Source organism: Parus major, chromosome 6 (genome assembly GCF_001522545.3).
Source record: "Parus major isolate Abel chromosome 6, Parus_major1.1, whole genome shotgun sequence".
NCBI classification, from domain to species: domain Eukaryota; kingdom Metazoa; phylum Chordata; class Aves; order Passeriformes; family Paridae; genus Parus; species Parus major.
In genome coordinates, this window is record NC_031775.1 from 2559613 (window position 1) to 2577443 (window position 17831).

At 52.1% G+C, this 17831-nt stretch overlaps 1 protein-coding gene across 1 annotated transcript in view; it reads left to right on the top strand.

Moving 5' to 3' along the window:
* Positions 1-7755: 7755 nt before the first annotated feature.
* The window catches only part of PRKG1 (protein kinase cGMP-dependent 1), a 369556-nt gene continuing 359480 nt past the window's right edge, over positions 7756-17831 (top strand). Inside the window, exon 1 of the mRNA XM_015633750.3 lies at positions 7756-8326. Within this exon, the coding sequence (XP_015489236.1) occupies positions 8061-8326 (266 nt within the window). The 5' untranslated portion in view covers positions 7756-8060. The remainder of the gene's footprint in view (positions 8327-17831) is intronic.

Consider the following 17831-nt stretch of genomic DNA (forward strand, 5'->3'; position numbering starts at 1 on the left):
TCCTGGTGAACACCCCCAGCTCTCCCAGCCTGGCTGCAGAGCAGAGGGGCTCTGTGAACTCATAAAATTTCACCAGCAAAAAATCCCAGATTTGGATGATTGGTATAATTTCTCTGACTTGCTGCACGGGCAGTGTCATTGTGCTGGAAGGTTTGATGGATTGTAATTAATAGCAGAGAGTGAATTCCACCCAGCTTCCCCAGCAGCAGTGGGGAAAGAACTGGATTATCTTTAAGGTCTCATTCTGGGATTCTATGGAAATGCCTGAGCAGCATCACCCAGAGCTTTCTGTGATCCTGAGGAGTAGTGGATTTCTTCAGTAGCTGCAGGGTGTGTAGGGCACACAGCACAGACATCCTCACACTCCTCGTGCCCCAAGCCAGCACCAAGGCACTTTTTGAAGGTGTCAGGCAGCAAAAAATTCCTGTGACAAGCTCAGAAGGAGCTCAGCACACTGGCTGCTCCATGGCATCATCTCCAAAGGGATTGGAAAGGCTGATTTTTTTTAATATAAATATAATTGTTCCCATTTAGGGAGTTACTCTGTAGTGAAAAGGCTCATATCTGTTAGTAAAGTAGACACTGAGGAGGTGACACAGTTTATTAAATTACCCAGTGAAATAGGGACTAAAATGATCACTGAAGAAGGAAACAGCACAGAATTAATCCTTCCTTTTTGTGGCCTTAAAATGCTCTCCCACTGAAATCTTCTGTGTCCACAGCTCCATCCCTTAAGGAAGCTTCCATAAAACTTCAGCTGACGTTAAGAGCTTGGTGGGAAAAAATAGGTTTTTGCTACTATTGAAGGAAGTCATAAATACCGAATATTTTCCTTTTTAACATGATGGGGATTACTGCCTCCATCCAGCTCTGCCAAATCGCACAGGGCTGTGACCTCGAGTCCACTCGGCTGCTGCTGCTGCTGCAGAGGCTCTCTGCTTGCAAAAAAAAAAGCGAGTTTGACACGGAGAATGGTGGGGGTTGCAGAGGCGGAGTAAAAGGCAGGGTATCGATTTCATAAAAACCCAGCATCACCTTTGATACTCTGTTAAAGTTACACCAAGGGAGAGCTGGCACGGCTTCCAGAGGGATAATTACGGCCCCAGCCTGAGTAATGTCTGCGTGCTTCGGGCTGGCGGAGCGAGCCGGGATGAGAAATGCAGGCGCTGAGCCTTCCTGGCTTCAATAGCTGGCATATTTTACATATCTGCTGGCTGTAAACTGTTTTCTGCAGTGCCTCGTAACCCAGAAGCCGCGGGGAGCCAGGGGAACGAGCCCAAGCCGAGGGTTATTTCCAGCGGCACTTTTTGTGTTTTGCCTCCTCTGGACGTGCGGAGTCGCGGCTGGGGATGTTCACCCTCCGCTGGAGTGGTGCCAAGGGAGGGGCTCGATCCTTCAGGACATCCTGGGACCGATCCTTATGGATGGGATCCTGCCCTTTCCTTGGATAAACTCCCCGGGTCTCACTGGGCGGGCTCGAAAGCTAAAAACGTGCACTAATGAAAGGCACACCAAGAATGAGGGGGTTGTAAAGAGCTTTCCAGCACTGGCAGGAGCTGCCCGGCCTCCAACCCATCGCATCCTCACCAATAACTGCGACCGACCCTAAATTAACAGCGCGGTGTTCAGGCCGGGGGGTGTTGGGGTGGGTTTATCCCCGAAATCCGGGATGTCCCGAGCTCAGCCCGGGGGGCGATGCTGGGGCCGGGCGGAGCCGCTGCTTGGGTCAGCTCCAGGACCCTCCCTCTGTGCCTCTTGATCCACGGGGTGTGACACACTTAAATTCCCTCGCTTTCCCAGCCTGGGATCAGTCTGAGTCTCCCGTGGAGCTGCTGAGTTTCCCTGCTCCTGGCCGGCTCTCCGGGCATCCTGGTGGGCACAGAGAGGAGCGGGATGTCGCTGTTCTTGTGCCTCGGGGATGAGCGGTGCTCCTGTCCCTCTGCTTCCAGCCGCTCCTCCTGCTGGCCCTGGGCTTCCAGCCGCTCCTCCTGCTGGCCCTGGGCTTCCAGCCGCTCCTGCTGGCCCTGGGCTTCCCTCGGGCGCTGTCTGTGTGCAGCCGGGGAGGACAGCGGGATGTGCCGGCTCCCAGCCGGGACAGGGATGCGGGACACGGCGGGGCTGCGGCGCTGCGGGAACCTCCTCCTGCTGTTCCCTGCCGCTCCTGGCTCTCTCGGTCTCCTTGCAGAGGCTTCTCAGGGCCGTGCTGGAGCTTCGTTGTTTTATCTCCGCGCTTATCTTCAGATGAAAGCGCAGCTGCTTCGGGCTGAAGGCAGAGCCAGCGCTGGGAGCGCTCCGGGAAGGGCCGGTGGATGCGGAGAGTGGCTTTGGTTCGGTCAGGGGACTCGGGGCAGGCTGTGACCCCACAGGATGCCAGAGCCTCTTGCTCTGCGATTTTGGCCTCCCAGGAGCTGACCTTGAAGCTGCAGCAGCTGCTGGTTGTGAGATGGTGACGCTCCTTGGTGACTCGCTGAGCTGTCAGTGAGCTCACGGAGCCGAGACCACGGCTGTTCTTAGTGCCATCTCTATTTTATATATAAAAATATATCGATGTAGCCTTTAAGCTAGAGCCAGAGTAGGTTACTGAGCGTGTTTCACCGAGTGTTTTTTTCCCTCCTGTGCCTCCCAAGCAGCCCAAGGCAGCTGGGATATTAATAATGACTGCTCACACACTCCAAGCCCAGAGTGCCAGGGTGGGGATGCAGCCTGGGACCTGTTTCTGCTGTTCTCTGCTCCAGAAATCGGATTTCCCTTAGGTAAAAGCTCTTCTCAAAAGAGAGTCATAGCCCAGTGTCTCCAGTTAGGATCCAGTAATGTGGTGAGGGCTGGAGAGACTGTCAGAGTCTGGGGCTGAGGACAAGGGTGGAGCTGGTGGTTTAATTCACAGAAAACACATATTTATCCTCAACTCATAGCATCCTTGGAGTTTCCTCTCTGTGCTGCCAGCCCCTGGAGCGGCAAAACAACTCAAACCAAAAATGGTGCTCCTGGAGTGGAAACGTGGAATTAGAGTTCCAATTAAAAGAAGTCTCTGTCCCGTTTTTAAAAACTGCTTTGGGGAAAGTCACATCCTTCTTCTGCTGCATGTGAGATTGTTGTAGACAAAACCTGCATTTCGGAGCAGTCAGGTGGCTGCTGCTTGATGGAGATCGCTCTGCTTTCCTCATTCAGGAAATCCAGAGGTTTGGGAATGGCAGCAGCCTGGCCAACATGAGCGTCCCTAGGGATTGGAAACTGCCTCAGGTGTTGAGAAAAGGGGATCCTCCTTTCCTGACTGGGTATCCTGGCAGGAAGGCCACAAGACTATTTAAATAGACAGAGGACTTCCATAATTACATCCATAATTACATCCATAAACAGAAAATAAAGAATTTCATTGATAGGGGAACACAAAGCTGCCACAGGTGGTTATGTTTTGAGAAAAGGGTTCCTCTGTCACATAAAAAAAATTGGATGAAAGTGATGGTTGTGCAGCTGAAATTGTTAAATGAATAATACAAACTCATTCTGCCTCAATCCCAGGGAAGTATTTTTATCCCTAGATTAAGATACTCTTCACCCTAATTTTGTTTCTACACAAGTTAATATTCTCCTGGGAAAAACATAAACTGTAAAATCAGTAATGAAAAATAATAACCAACCCATTGTCTTACACACACACAAAGGACCAAGAAAACCCTGAGAATTCGCCCAATGAAAATAAAAATCTCAAAATAAAGCTTTGAAGCATCTCAGAAGTAATTAAAACACACCAGGAAAGGGTCATTCTGCCTTTAAAATGAACAAATTACCTAAAGCTGATCCTTTCTGTGGAGCAAAGTGTTCCCAAGTCCATAATTACACACACAAATAGAAAATAAGGAGTTATATTGATAAGATACTTTTTTCTTCCTTCCCTAACAAAGAAATTAAAATAACCTCACCTCCAAAATCTTAATTTGCCTTAAAAATAGAGATTAGGGAGTTGCCACTCTCATGAACTCTGCAGAGTGGAGGAAGTAGTTACAGCTCCAACTATTCTGTGACTCCAACACCTGGATGTCTTGAACCATCAGTATTTATTTAATTAAAGGCTTCATTAAAACCTTAATTGCAAAACATGCCAGGAGGAATAACTGTGCCGGACACCTACGTGGGATGAAGGTTTCCCATCCCCAAGGGATTTTCCCACCTTCATCTTCCTCAAAGCCATCTGAAGCTGCTCTTATTCCCAGCCAGGTGTGAGAGATCCTTGGTTTCCTCCTGCTGAGGCCAAGGGGAGGCACCAGGCGAGGATCAAGGGTGGTTCCTGCATTTCCCACCTCTCCCCAAGGCCACATGTGCCCCATCCAGGTGTTTTCCAGCCTGGGCCTTTCTCTTTCCATCCAGTTGCTTTCTCACTATTGATGCTTTTCTCCTACTCATTCACAGCACTTTGATAAGAAAAATCCAGGAATTGCCTTCCAGGCTGAGTTCCTGTCCCTGGGCCAGGTTCCAGGGGGCCAGGTTTGGAGGAGACAGCAGAGATTCCTCCTCTGTGTTTGATCCCATGGAGAACCACCTCCACATGGTCTTCACCTTCCTTGATGACTTTTTCCCTCCTTTGGCTGAAGGGAGATGTTATTCTCATTTTGGGCTGGAATTTTCTGTCTTGCCAATGATTTTGGTTCTGTTCTTCTCCAGTTGTGACCGTCGGGGGTCAGTCACCACCATTCTGGTCTGACCCAAGGCTGATGAAGGCTCAGGGGAGCAGAGTCAGTCCTGCCTAAGAACTTCCCCTGTTCCCCTCCCACCCTTCCCAGCTGGCTGTTTGTGACCACTGGTACAGGATGGAGCCGATGGACCAGGCCCAGAGCAGGACCATCACAGAATTCACACAATCTCTGGGCTGGAGGAAACCTTCATGATGATCAAGCCCACTCCATGCCCTTAACACCTCAACTAAACCATGGCACCGAGTGCCACATCCAGTCATTTTTTAAACACATCCAGAGATGGTGACTCCACCACCTCCCCAGACAGACCATTCCAGTGCTGTATCACTCTTTCTGTAAAAAACATTTTCCTAATATCCAACCTATATTTCCCTTGGCGCAGCTTGAGACTGTGTCCCCTGGTTCTGTTAGGATGGGAATCCTTTATTTGGGCTCTGTGGTGGATCACAGACTGGTCTCAACGAGCCACGGCCAGGAGCACGGAGACCACTCGGCGCTCTCGGTGGTTTCCTGGATCACCATCAAAACTCCGATCCCTGGCGTGTGTCCCTGTGCCACTCCCTGGGGATGCTGTGCCCGTTTGGGGCCGGCCCCGAGCTTCTCGGGCTGTTCCCTGGTGCAGGAGCAGCGGCACGCCTGGAGCAGCCTGCGGAACAGGGAGAGCCGCTGCCGGCGGACCGGGGGCTTCGGGGCCCTGGGAGCGGCTGGGGCTGGCCTGGGGGGCAGCACCGCGGGCTCCGTCTGCGTCTCCCGATCCACCAGGAGCCGGACACGTGAATTCCGCCGCTCTTGGGCCGGGCTCTCGGTCTGTGTGTCTCGATCCACGCGTTCAGCAGCGCCCGAGTGCTCCGGTGGCGGGGGCTCTGTCTGGGTGAGCTGGTTGACAAAAATTGGCTCTGTCTCGATTGAAACAGGGGTGGGAGGTGTGGAGGGCACTGCCGAGGAGCTCTCCGGCGTGGCTTTGCCCGAGCAAGCCACGCAGCTCCTCAGGCGGCGGCACTGCCCGCGGGCAGCGGTGTTGGCCGGCGGCGGCACCGGGACGGGGCTGGGCACGCTGGAACGGGAGCCCTGGCCCCGCAGCAGCCTGCCCGAGCTGGGATGGCTCCCGGCGCTCTTGGTGCTCTTCTGGAGGCTGGAATGGCGTGAGGGCCTCTCCCCACGGGCGGATGGAGTCGGGCTCCGGGACTGCTGCACTTGGAGGCGAGAGGAGAAAGAGACGCGGGAGGTGCGGGATGGAGGCGGCTCCCTCGGGCCGGTGCCGGCCCCATCCCCGCCTGTCCCTCCAGCCCCATCCGCCAGCAGGTGAGTCTTGGACGGCTGGGGGCCGAGCTTGTCCTTCTCCATGGGCATTCTCTGGCAGCTATCCCGGGGATCTGCAGCCTCCGGAGCGCCGTGCCCTGCGCTGCTGGAGGGCACGGCCCGGCATGCTCCTTAAACACGGCCGGGACCCGCAGTGCCGCCCGGGCCCCGCTGCCAGCACCAGGCACAATGTGTCACAATGGCCCCGTGGCACCGCCGGGCCCCGCTGTCACAGTGGGTCCCGGGTCGCCTCTGTGACGCAGCCCGGGCTTTGCCGTGGAGGCTGGAAGTGGCAGGGCCGGGCATGGGGCAGCCCCTGCCCTCCGCTCCTGGAGGCTTCGTCCTGCTGGGAGCGTTCCCACCGCTGGTTGAACATCCCCTCTCTGTTCCTGAACTCCCTGAAAGGGCCGGGCTGTCCCAAATCTCGGTCCTGATCTGCGGTCGGGCCGCCCACGAGGTGGCGCTCTCTGCCTGCCAATAAAGCCCAATGCACTTATTGTTAATAATTGTTAATTAGTCCCCTCCACCAGGACTGCCTGACCCCTTGGCCACAGGGATGCTTCCAGTCTGAGGATGGGACAGCTCCCGAGCCGGGAGATTTCCATCCACACTTGAAAGGAGGCACAGACACAAGACTGCAAAAACACCCCACCACCCCCACCCCCTTAAAAGACAGAGACGCTGCTAATTGATTTTTCAACTCTTAATTTAATACTCCATCGATACAGCCTTGTCCTCCAGCTCAGATGCTTTGTCCTCTCCTTGCCCTGCCCTAGCAGACCAGGGAGTCTGTCCCTCCAGGCGTCCACAAGATCCCACATGGGTTGGGATGTGAACCCTGAGTGGATCCTGGGTGCTCTGAGTGCCCAAGACCTGGCTATGGGGGCTGGGAAAAACCTCCTCCCCTCTTTTTGCCTGCAGCAGGGGGCTCCTGAGATCCCTCCTTGGAAACGAGAGTGGTTTGGGAGGGAAATGTGATAGGGGAGCTGATGGTGCCCTTTGCCAGCCAGCATTAAAAATTCATGTGCATGATGGGCTCTTCCAAATAAGTCCGGGAAGGATGGGTTCCTCCCTCCCTGGACATGCTGGCAAAGCACTCCGCCTGCCTCCCCCCTCAGGTGCCACCAGGGCCCCCATGGCTGTGCCTGGGGACGGGCTTTGCTCGTGGGGTGCAGGCTGTCCGTGCACGTTTGGATGAGGGACACTGGGTGTTTGGGAAGTTGTGTGTCCCACAGGATGGTGGGGGTTGGCTGGCATGTGCTGGGGGGTGACCCGGAGGGCAGGGAGCAAGGAAACCTGGTGGGAAGGGGTGTGGGGTCCTGGATGGGGAGGAATGCAGGCACCCGAGAGGGGTGGGATGTGGGGAAGGACGCTGGGTGAGGTGTGCTGTGCCCCATCCATGAGGTCCACGGGATAATCTGGGCAGGAAAGGATGGAGGGGGGCGTGCAAGGTGCCCAGGTACCCTGCCAAGGGGGGATACCCAGGAGGGACCAACAGGGGAGTGCTGAGGATAACGCAGCCTGGAAGGTGGGGTGAGAAGGGAGGTGGGATGCTGAGCTCCAGGGGTGGAGAGCCGCGGTGCTGAGATCCCGAAGCGGGAGGAATGGGATGCTGAGCTGCCGGGGATGCTGAGCTGCCGGGGATGCTGAGCTGCCGGGGGCCGGGCAGGGCGGGCCGGGGGGCGGCTCCACGTGGCTCATTAGCAGGAGGCGATTTAATATTTATGAAGTGTTCTTGTTTGAATCCCAAGTCTTCGGCTCCAGTTACAAGGAGCTGCGTCACCCTGCGATCACATGGTAATTGTTGCTATTTCCAGGATCCCAGCCTCGCAGAGTGGCACAAGAGCTCTTTCCCCTTTTCTTGTCCTTTTTCCCCCGCCGCCTTTTCCCTTGTTGGCCGCTGTTTTCGGGGCGGTTTTTGCTCTCCCCTCGGCCGGCTCGGCGCTGGCCGGAGGCGCGGGGCGATGCCGGGGCCGCTGCTCTGAGCCGGGGCGGGCGCAGCCGCTCCCCCGCCCCTGCCCCTGCCCGGGAGCCGCTCCATGAGAGCGGCACCGGCCCGGCACCCCCAAAATGACCGAGCTGGAAGGGGACTTCACCAAGCTGCTGCTGCTGAAGGAGGAGCGGATCAAGGAGCTGGAGCGGCGCCTGGGGGAGAAGGACGAGGAGATCCAGGAGCTGCGGCGGCGGCTGCACAAATGCCAGTCTGTGCTGCCGGCCCCCAGCCCGCACATCGGGCCCCGCACCACCCGGGCGCAGGGCATCTCGGCCGAGCCGCAGACATACCGCTCCTTCCACGACCTCCGCCAGGCTTTCCGCAAGTTCACCAAGGCCGAGAGGTAGGGATGACACCCCCTTTTTCCCCCCCCATCCCGCGAACCCCCGTTCCCGAGCGGGGTGGTCGGGCCACCGCGTCTCCCCGCCTGGGATCGCCGGCACGGAGCGTGCCCGGGGCGTGGAGCGGCTCCGAGCCGCCGGGAAGGAGCCCTGCAGGGGATCGGACAGCCCGGAGCTCCTTCCCTCCCTCCCTCGCTCCGCTCTGCCCTTCCCCGCCGCGGCTCCCGGGGGATGCTCGGCCGGAGCGCGGGGGGGCGGCGGTGCCTCCCCGGCGCTGGGAAAAGTTTGCGGCGGGGCCGGGAAGTTGTTCGGTGGCTGCTCGGGAGCCGCCAGCACCCCCGGCAGCCCCGCGCCCGGGACAGGTGTTACCTACCCATCCTCCCGGCCCCCCTTTCCCCACCCTATTCTCCCCGAAAACGAGCCTCCACCCGTGCTTTGCCTCCTGTTATCCCGGTGGAATTCGCTGATCCCGGAGGACTTTTTCCACATTAATGAGTCCATGATTCTCCTTCCCCGTGCCGCTGTCAGGCACCCAGAGAGTGGTTTTTTGGGGGGATCGTGGGGTCTGCATCATTCAGTCCAGGCTCTCGGGGGTTGTCCTTCTGCTACACACGTGGGAGAACCGGGGAGCGTGGTGCTGTGCTGCCTGCTGGGGAGGTTGAAGGGATGGAGAAGTTGGGAGGGTGTTGAGTGCGATGGAGAAGTTGTGTGTGGCCGCAGGGGTGACCCTGCTTTGGGCAGGAGCTGTGGCTGGTGCTTCTCGAGCAAGGCACGGTCTCGTGTGCTCTGTGCAGAGCGATTTATTTCAGCAGAGCCATTCCCAACAGGGAATGAGTGTGTGAGTGAGAATCCACAGCTCTCACACCTCAAATGTGCTCAGACCCAACTCCAGCCCTTTCCTCCTCACCTGTCCCCTGCCCCTTGTTAACAAGACTATGGCTCAAACGAGGAGCACTTGGCTTTGGGCTTTTTTTATTCATTGTTATTCTTTTCCTTGCCTGTGGTGATTTAATAAAGCAAACTGCTGTGCCCAGGGAGGTGTGGGAGTGTGAGCTGAGCGTGTCCATTCATCCTTCCCTGGGGCAGCACATCCCTTGGCAGCCCTGCCCAAGGCAGAGGCCAGGTGTTGTGGATGGAGGAGAAACCACGTCCAGCTTTTCCTTTTGCTGCTGTTTTTTTTGTAGGCAACGATCATCCCGAGCCTCATCTACCAGAGGGAAGGTGACAGTGACCTGGCAGCTGTGGTGAGGGCAGGGAGCCAAGGGTGTCCCCACCCTGTGAAATAGCTTGTTTAGGGGTTGTTAAACCTGCTCATGGCTCTAGTGAGGTTTAGTCCTGGCCTGAGGCTTTCCTGTGCTGTTCCCGGTTTGGGGTGGCAGGCCAGCTGCAGGAAAAGCTGTGTCCATGTGATGCTGTGAAGGTCATTTGTCCCATCCTACATCATTCCCATCATCCACAGATGATGTTTTAGTGGGCAGGAAAAACTTCTGCTGGGGCCTTTGGGCAGTTCCAGGCTGGAACTCCATCCCCTGGCATCCCCCCATGCCTCAGCCTCACTCGTGGTAGCCATGACAATGGTATCCAAGCCAGTCTGAGATTGCTTTTGGGTTTTAATTCTTAATTCTTCCTTTAATTCCACTTAATTATTCTCCTGTCTCGTTGCTGGGAGAGCAGGAGGCTCTCCCATGGTGTGCTGAGCACGCTGCACCCACAACCTCTCTTTTGCCCCTGTTTTCCCCCCAAATCCCTCCCCACCATGGGCTGAAAACACACCAAGGTGTGTTTTCAGTGGGCAGCACTGTGGGTCCTTGATCCGGTTCCAGGGCGCTGTCCTGGGATCAGGGAGCAAAGGGCTGTGCTGCAGAGGCCTGTGCCAGGAGCATGACGAGCTTTCCCCGCTCCTGCTCCGGAGGCAGGAATGGCTCTGAGTGCTGCCAGCTCCCCTCAGTGTCCCCAGGGCTTGCTCTGGCATCTCAGAACCGCTTACAGCACTCGGCTGATTTATTTATGGGGGAGCTCACGCACCTCCAGCAGCCTCCTGCCCGTGCTCCAGCGACAGCAGCAGCATCCCAGCTCTCCATCCCACAGGTCTTCAGCTCCCTGGGAGGCTGAGGATGGGCAACACCTCTTCTCCAAAACCCACAGACAACTTCCAGACCATAAATCCCCCAAGGGGATGTTCAGGCCTGTCTGTTTTCAGCTGAATGCAAACAGAAACCTTTTTTACCTGGGATCAACCTTCAAACACTTTTTCATCTCTGAAGATAAAGATGTAGTTTTTGACAATATAATTGGATTTATTTATTGTGTGTAATATACACCAACATGTAGAACTGTCAAGGAGTTGAAAGCAGCAAACTGCAGGATGACAGGAACTCAAACAGGGATAAATCCCAGCTGAAAGCAGAGAATGGAGTTGGTTTAAATACGCTGTGCCTCTTGTAATGCACCCCTGTCACGTGCAGCAAGGGTAGAGTTGCAAAGGCTTGCAGAGATCCAAAGAACTGGGATGTGTAAACAGAAAGGTGGTGAAGGATGTGTTATCTCTGTTCTGGAAGTGTGTTTTTATGCTGTTGTTCCTTCTGATAACATGGACATATAAATTTTAATGGCAGAAAGCATTGGCCAGGTGTATAGAGCTGTCCGTGTATCTACAGCCGATCTGTAAATTAGATTTTCTTTCAAAATAGCCACTTTCTGCACCTGTTTTCAAACGAATTCCTCCCTGTTGTTCCTTGATCCTTTCCTGCCAGCAGAGGTTTGAGTTGAGAGCAGAGCAACACTCTTACATCCTTGCAAATGATTCCTTAATTTGTTTATGGCCAGCGAGTTTTGATTCACTTTTACCCACGGCCAGTGAGCGTTTGGGATCACACGAGGCCTCGGGGCTGCCTGATCCAGCACCTTCCCATCCCTAATGGCAGCACAAAGCAGGAAAACCAGTTTGTCCCTGCTCCTGGCAGGGTGGGAGCCATCCCTGGATGATGCAGCAACCCAGGCACTTTGTTGAAGTGATCCCCAGTTGCTAAGCAAAGGCACTGCAGATGATCGATGATGCAAAAAGTAAATGCTGAGGTGTGGCTAAGCCAGGACGAAGAGCTGGATCAGCCCTGCCTGTCCCTGCACCCAGGGGTGCTCATCGGTGGCTCCCCAGCACCCAGAGGTGCTTTGTGCCCTGGGAGCCATCGACCTGAGCCCTAATCCCACCTCCAGATCATCCTCCTGGGAAATTCCAGCGGCTGCCTGCCTTAATTCCGAGGTGCAATGTCTAATTCCAGCTAAATCCTGCTTACGTGGGGCGAGAAGCCTCCTTCAAACCAGGGCGGTGCGAAATGACTTGGGGAACTCCGGAATATTTTCGGAATAGCGACCGAATCCTCGCTGAAGCCCTGGCCCTGCAGGCAATTCCAGGTTTTGTGTGTGGTTATATCCCCAAGTCCCCAAATCCAGCTCGGAATCCCTGCCATCCCTGGGTTTTTCCATGCCAGTTTCCGTCTGACAGTGCTGTAGGCTCAGCCTCAGCGTCATTTAAGACAGATGAGTTTCCCCACCCTGCTCCCGGTAATTTACCCATCTTTCTTGGCTCCCTAACCTTTTCTGCAACTTTTTAATGGATTTTCCCCCCTTTTTAAACTTTATTTCAGGAAGTATTTACCACAAGATGGCAGTGGGGTCTAACATTTAAGGCGAGGTGTTGGGGTGTATTGTGGTTTCAGCCTCCCAGGCCTGGACCAGCCCTCCTGCCTGTGGTTTTCCAGATAAAATCAGGCTTGAATCCTTGTTTCTCCTGCTTCCACCTTCTCTGAGGTGTTGGGGGTGTGTGTTCAGCCAAGGTGTTTAAACTCAGGATTAAAGGCATGGGGTGGTACTGGGGATGGAGCAGTGGAGTGGATCCTCTGGAGTTTATGCAGCAAAACTTGGCATAAGCTGGTGTTTGTTGATGGCTGTGGCAGGATCAATCCATCTCTGGGCTTTGGGTCCTGCTCAGACCAGGACCAGCCACGCCCAGGGTGAAAACTGGGCAGCCTGGGAGGTCTCCAGTCCAAAATTCAAGACAAAGTCACATTCAAAGCTGGACTGGGGCTGCCCCAGGCTAAAGCAGGGATGTCCTGCACAGCCCTGAGATTCTCCATCACTTTTCCCCCTACAACCCTTGCCTCACATCTCCACCACCCCTGGAGCTGCTCTGTTGACAGCTTCCAAGCCCCTGAGCGTGGCAAGAGGGATCTTCCCCCTCCCTGGAGCCGTGTCCTTCCTCCCTCAGCCCCTTTCTGGGAACTGAGCTGCCTGCCTGCGTTAATTTAGCCATGATCTCATCAGCTGCCAGCCACTAAAGCGATATCGATCCTGCGCTCAGCCTGCCCGTGAAAAACAACCCAGCTGCTTCCCCACTACCTGGAACCACCCTCCCCCAGGGCTTGGGCAGCCTGGAAAAGGAGATTTTGCCTCATTTTTTTACTGGTGGGAGACCAGTGCGTGACCTTTGGCCAGTGTGTGACCCTCCAGTCTTTAAGCTGGCAAGGGATGGTTTGGGACTGTCCTTATGCAATAGGTGACACCACTCAGCAGCTATGTCTGAAATAGTCCAAACAGGGAGCTTCTGCTGGATCCCAGTCTGCTGTTTCTGTCTGTAAGGGTCAGCATCACTTTGCAAAGCTCAGAGGAAGGATGGCAGTGGTTCTGCCATTAATTACGACCCTGAAAACTCCTTTCTTCCTCATTCACCCGTCCCCAGTCCGCTCCCATCCCCTTCTGATGCGCTGCAACAGCAAATTCCACGGATGCTTCATCCCTGGGTGATCCCCCACCAAAGATCAGAAGGATTTTATTAGCTGGAATTACATTGGCAGAGGAAGAATTAATACTGTCCTCATTGCTTGTTGTGTTGGGAGTGTGTGGCTGCTCCAAGGGAGGGAAATACAGAGGGAAGTTTGACAGGGTTGCTTAAATTTGGGGAGAGCTGGAAAATATTCCAAAGAGAGTGATGGAAGTGGGAGGAGGACTCTTTGCTGGGTCCTCTGTGCTCATTTGGATGGAGGAACTTGTGGCATGAAGCAGTGGAGGGTATTGAGTGAAGATGGGGGGGACAGGGGGGTTGTCACTGCAGGGGGAGGTGTGACATCAGCCCCTGGAGAAGTCCAAGGTCAGACAAACAAGCACAGAAGGGTTTTAGAAAGGGAGAGAAGCAAATGTTTATGGTTAATCAATGGAAATAATTTCCTGTCTTTTAATTTTTAATGGGCTGAACTAACTGCTCCCCCCCTTCCCTGGGCATCGCTTCCCTTTGGTTTACAGGAGACCTGAAAATCGAGCCAGGATGGGGGGAAATTTGGCTCCCAGAGGGCATCAAATGGTGCCTTTCCACTGGGTACAGTCTGGCGTCTGTCTGTCTGTCTGTCTGTCTGTCACCAGCAGCCCTGGTCACCCAATCCACCTTTCCCATCGTATCCCTTTGGTGCATCCTCATGGAGCAGCAAGAGCAGATAAACTCAGCTTGCCCTTCCACCTCCTCAAGAACACTACAGAACAGGTATTAATTGATATATACACATCTGGAATTTAAAAAAAACAAAAACGGATTAATTAATATATAAACATGTGAAATGAAAAAAGAAACCCGATTATTCGATGAGATCCCTGGTCCTGGTGAGGAAAGGAAGGGCAATTGTCATTTTTCTGTGTGGTTTGGGATGAAAACTTGGACTCTTTGGCTTTGCTGTCTGTTTCTCAGGTCTGCCCCGAGGAAGGGCACACACATCCCAAGGCTGCCCTCAGCAGGAGCGGGAAGGGCAGGGAATGAGGCAGTGCCCATCCCTGGCTGACGCAGGCTCCGCCCCAGCGGCGTCATCCCAAATTCTTCCTTCGGCCTATTTTTAAACGCCTCAAGTCTGGAGGGTTTTGGAGCCTCCCTTGGGGCACCAAACCACAGGCCCAGAGATTTCAGGGCAGCTGCCAGATCTCCATGTCCCCCAGCTTCCCTCTGCCTGGAGCTGTGCTTCCCAATCCCTGAAAACCTGGTTACGTGTGGGCTCTAAACCTCGGCTGAGCTCCCAAGCAAGGCCACCAGAAACTGCTTTTCCCTCCTGGATCTTTGGAGTGAGTGGATTTATAAAAATGCAAAAAGCTGGGAGTTGGGATTGTGTTGTTTTCCTGCAGCAGCTTGTGGACATCTCTTAGTTTGGAGGAGAAAAAGGGTCTTGTGTCTCTCTTGCTGCTGCGTTTTTAGAAGAGGCACGTGGATGTCGTGGTCTAAAACTGCTTGGCCTCACTCACTCTTCATTTGGCTTCTTTTATAGTTTCAGTTAGATTTTTTAAAAATCATTTTTGTCAGAATTTTTGTATCCTTTCCATCAGAATTTTTGTGTCTCTTTGTTAGAATTGTTCTGTCATTTTTGTCAGAATTGTCCCTCACGATGGAAAAGGTAATTCTCCAGCAAAAATCCCTCTGGGTGCTTGTCCTGGTTTAGAGCAAATTTGGGAGAAGCAGGGGTGAAGTCTTATCAGCAAAATGGGATAGAAAGGACTAAAATAAAACTCAGAGTGCCACTTTCCTAATGAGAAACTTCAGGAAAAAGCCTTCCCAAGGTTTCCACTTGGTTGTGGAGTTGCTGCAGGTTCTGGAAAATCTCTGACAGGGCTTGGCAAGGGGCTTCCTGAAGAGCTTTCCCCTCTGCTGTGACCTCTTGAGCGGAAAAGATGAGGATTGCTTTTTTTTTTTTAAATAGATTTTTTTCTGTGTCCTGCTCATGGGTGTCCTCAGAGTATTTTTGTTCTATTATTAATAAAAGCCTGTAGTCACAAATGAGGAAGAGGATGCTAAAAAAAGGAGGCTGAGCTCAGGCTCATGGGTGGTGGCAGGAGCTGGGATGATCCTGGGGATCCACGAGGATAAATGATTGAGATGATTTAAAATTTGAAGTTCAGGTTTTGGATTTAATTCATGTTGGGGGCTGAGCTTGAGCGTTGTGGGAATGGCTACAGGAGAGGGGGAAAAGGTCCCCAGTAATGGGATCAGATCTCTTCTGTTTGACTCAAAGGAGTGGAGGCAGATTTGGCAGCGATTTTCTTGGTGATTCCTGGTTTTGAGACATTTAAAGGTGTAAAATGGGGGGAAAGTGTCCACCTCATGGCAGTAAATTAATGACAGGCCAGTGGGGTGATGGAAAACTCAAAAAAACCCCAACAAACTCAGCAGCTTCAGGGGGAGAAAACAGAGAATTCCTTAATACAAAATACCCAGAAGGAAACTCTGCAGGTGGGAAACAGGTTCAGGAGAAATATCTTAATATTTGGGGTTTCTGGCACAAAGTTTGCACTGTGATTGATTGATTGATTGATTGATTGTAGCAAGCACAGCAGGATGGGAATTTTGAGTTGTTTTCATTTGCATTTTTCTCTTTCTTGGGAGTTTCTATAAAATCCTCTGTGGTAAAAATCACCACCAGGATTTTAAGTGACCAATTAGTATAAAAAATCTGCTTAAAAAAATTATATTGAGCTGTTTGTAATAAGGGATCAAGTCCTAAATATCAGAATTCCACTTTCTATTTACGTATCTGCACTGTGTTGCCAATATTTAACTTTTTTTTACTCTTTAATCCTTCAATTTCTCAGGAGCTGTGCTCTGTATTATTTTTCCTGTGGTGAGTAAGAAGGATAACAGAGAATAATTCCTTGAGACCCCAAAGAACTACACCCAGATCCTCCCAGTGACTCAACACAGAATTTTGGTGCTTGCAATTACTAAGCCAAAATTCAACTTTTAAGACCTGGAATTGGTGGGAATAGCAGGGAGCAGTCCCTTAAAAATGCACCCCAAAGGTGGCTTCCAGCTTGGCTGTTTGTAAGGAATCTCAGAAGTGACTGTGGAGCAGGGAAAGATGCAGGGAGAGACACCTGGGGAGCTGCTACACTTCCTAAAAGTTCCTAAAAAATAATTCTGGAAGGAATAAGTACATCCAAGTGTCCCCTCTTGCTCCAGCCCATGGTTTTTATGACATTCAGAAGAAAAGAAATCCATGCTTACAGAAATGCAGAAAGGTTCTGAAGGTTCAGAAAGGCAGAATGGGGAAAAGCTGGGAAGGAGCTCTTTGGGAAGGTGGGAAAAACACTGGGAAGTTGCTTTATCTGGGAAAATGTGGCAGCACCAGGGCTGTGTCTCCAAGGTGGTTTTGGGTGCCAGCCCACCCAAACCAGTCAGGGATTCTGCTTTTTCTGCATTTGATGTTTACCCTTTTTCACAAAGCCTTGGGGGCATTTCTGGTGCCATTTCAGAATGGAGGCAGGAAAAAAACAACCCAAATCAGCTCTTAGAGGGAAAATTTTCATGGAATGACACTGAGAGTGTATTTTTTCCAAAAGACAGCCACCACCTCCTTGGCTACTTTATTTCTGTCTTTGCTGTAGTTCAGAAAAGGACTTTAATATTAAAATTAAATTAATATTTAATATTTAAATATTTATATTTAAATATTAAAAATATTTAAATATAAGTTTAATATTAAAAAAAAATTAAAATACTAAAATGAAAGCAGCACAAAAGGTGGTGGTTGTGGGTTTTTTGTTTGCTTTTTTTTTCTCCCCCCATTGATTTTCATGCTGAAAATCATTTTCATTTATGAAATCTGTGTCAAGTAAAGGCTGAAGTCTCTGCCTTCCTTCCCTTTCATCCCATAATGCAAGGCTGGGCTCTCCCTGCCAGGAGCACGTTTCTCACTTTGATCTGCAGGTTTATTATCGTGTGTCCCATCCAGGGAAAAGGCTGCAGTGCCTTTTGGGAAGCACAGACCGGAGCACTTGGGCTCCCCTGCAGAAACCCTGACATTTTAAATCTTCTTCCCCACATTTCTCAGCACTGCTGGGGCAGAGAGACTTGAAGCCAGATTGAGATTTATCCCTCCCATCCATGACTTTAAAATAATCACTTGAAAAAAAGAAGAATTTCAAAGTGTTTTATCTTTTGATAAGAGAATGCTCGTGGCAACTTCAACCAGAAACTTGTTCTTCTATGGGAAGATGCTGGAAAAATATAGGTTGAGCTGGTGTGGGTATTATGAATATTAAATTTTTTACTCCATTATTCCATATATTTGGAGGCAGAATAGCAAAAAAGGAAGTGGTAATGGTGTTGTGGATCAACTGAAGGCTGGTTTTAGGGAAATTTTTGGGGTTTGATTCATCTCTTCTGAGTCTGTGCAGTCAAATCCATCCTAAAGCATCAGTTGCAGAGGCCATTTGATTTTGGGACAGTTGTGTCCACATGTCCAGTTTGTGCTGCTGCTGTTGCTGTTCATTGTCTCTGGCACCTTTTTGGCTGGGTTGATTCCTAAATTGAAATTCCTACTCTGAGATTAAAAGTAGGTACAGCTGATTCCAATCTTTTATGTTGGGCTGGGTGGTTTCCTTTTTGGAGAGCCTCCTTCTCCTTCTCCTTCTCCTTCTCCTTCTCCTTCTCCTTCTCCTTCTCCTTCTCCTTCTCCTTCTCCTTCTCCTTCTCCTTCTCCTTCT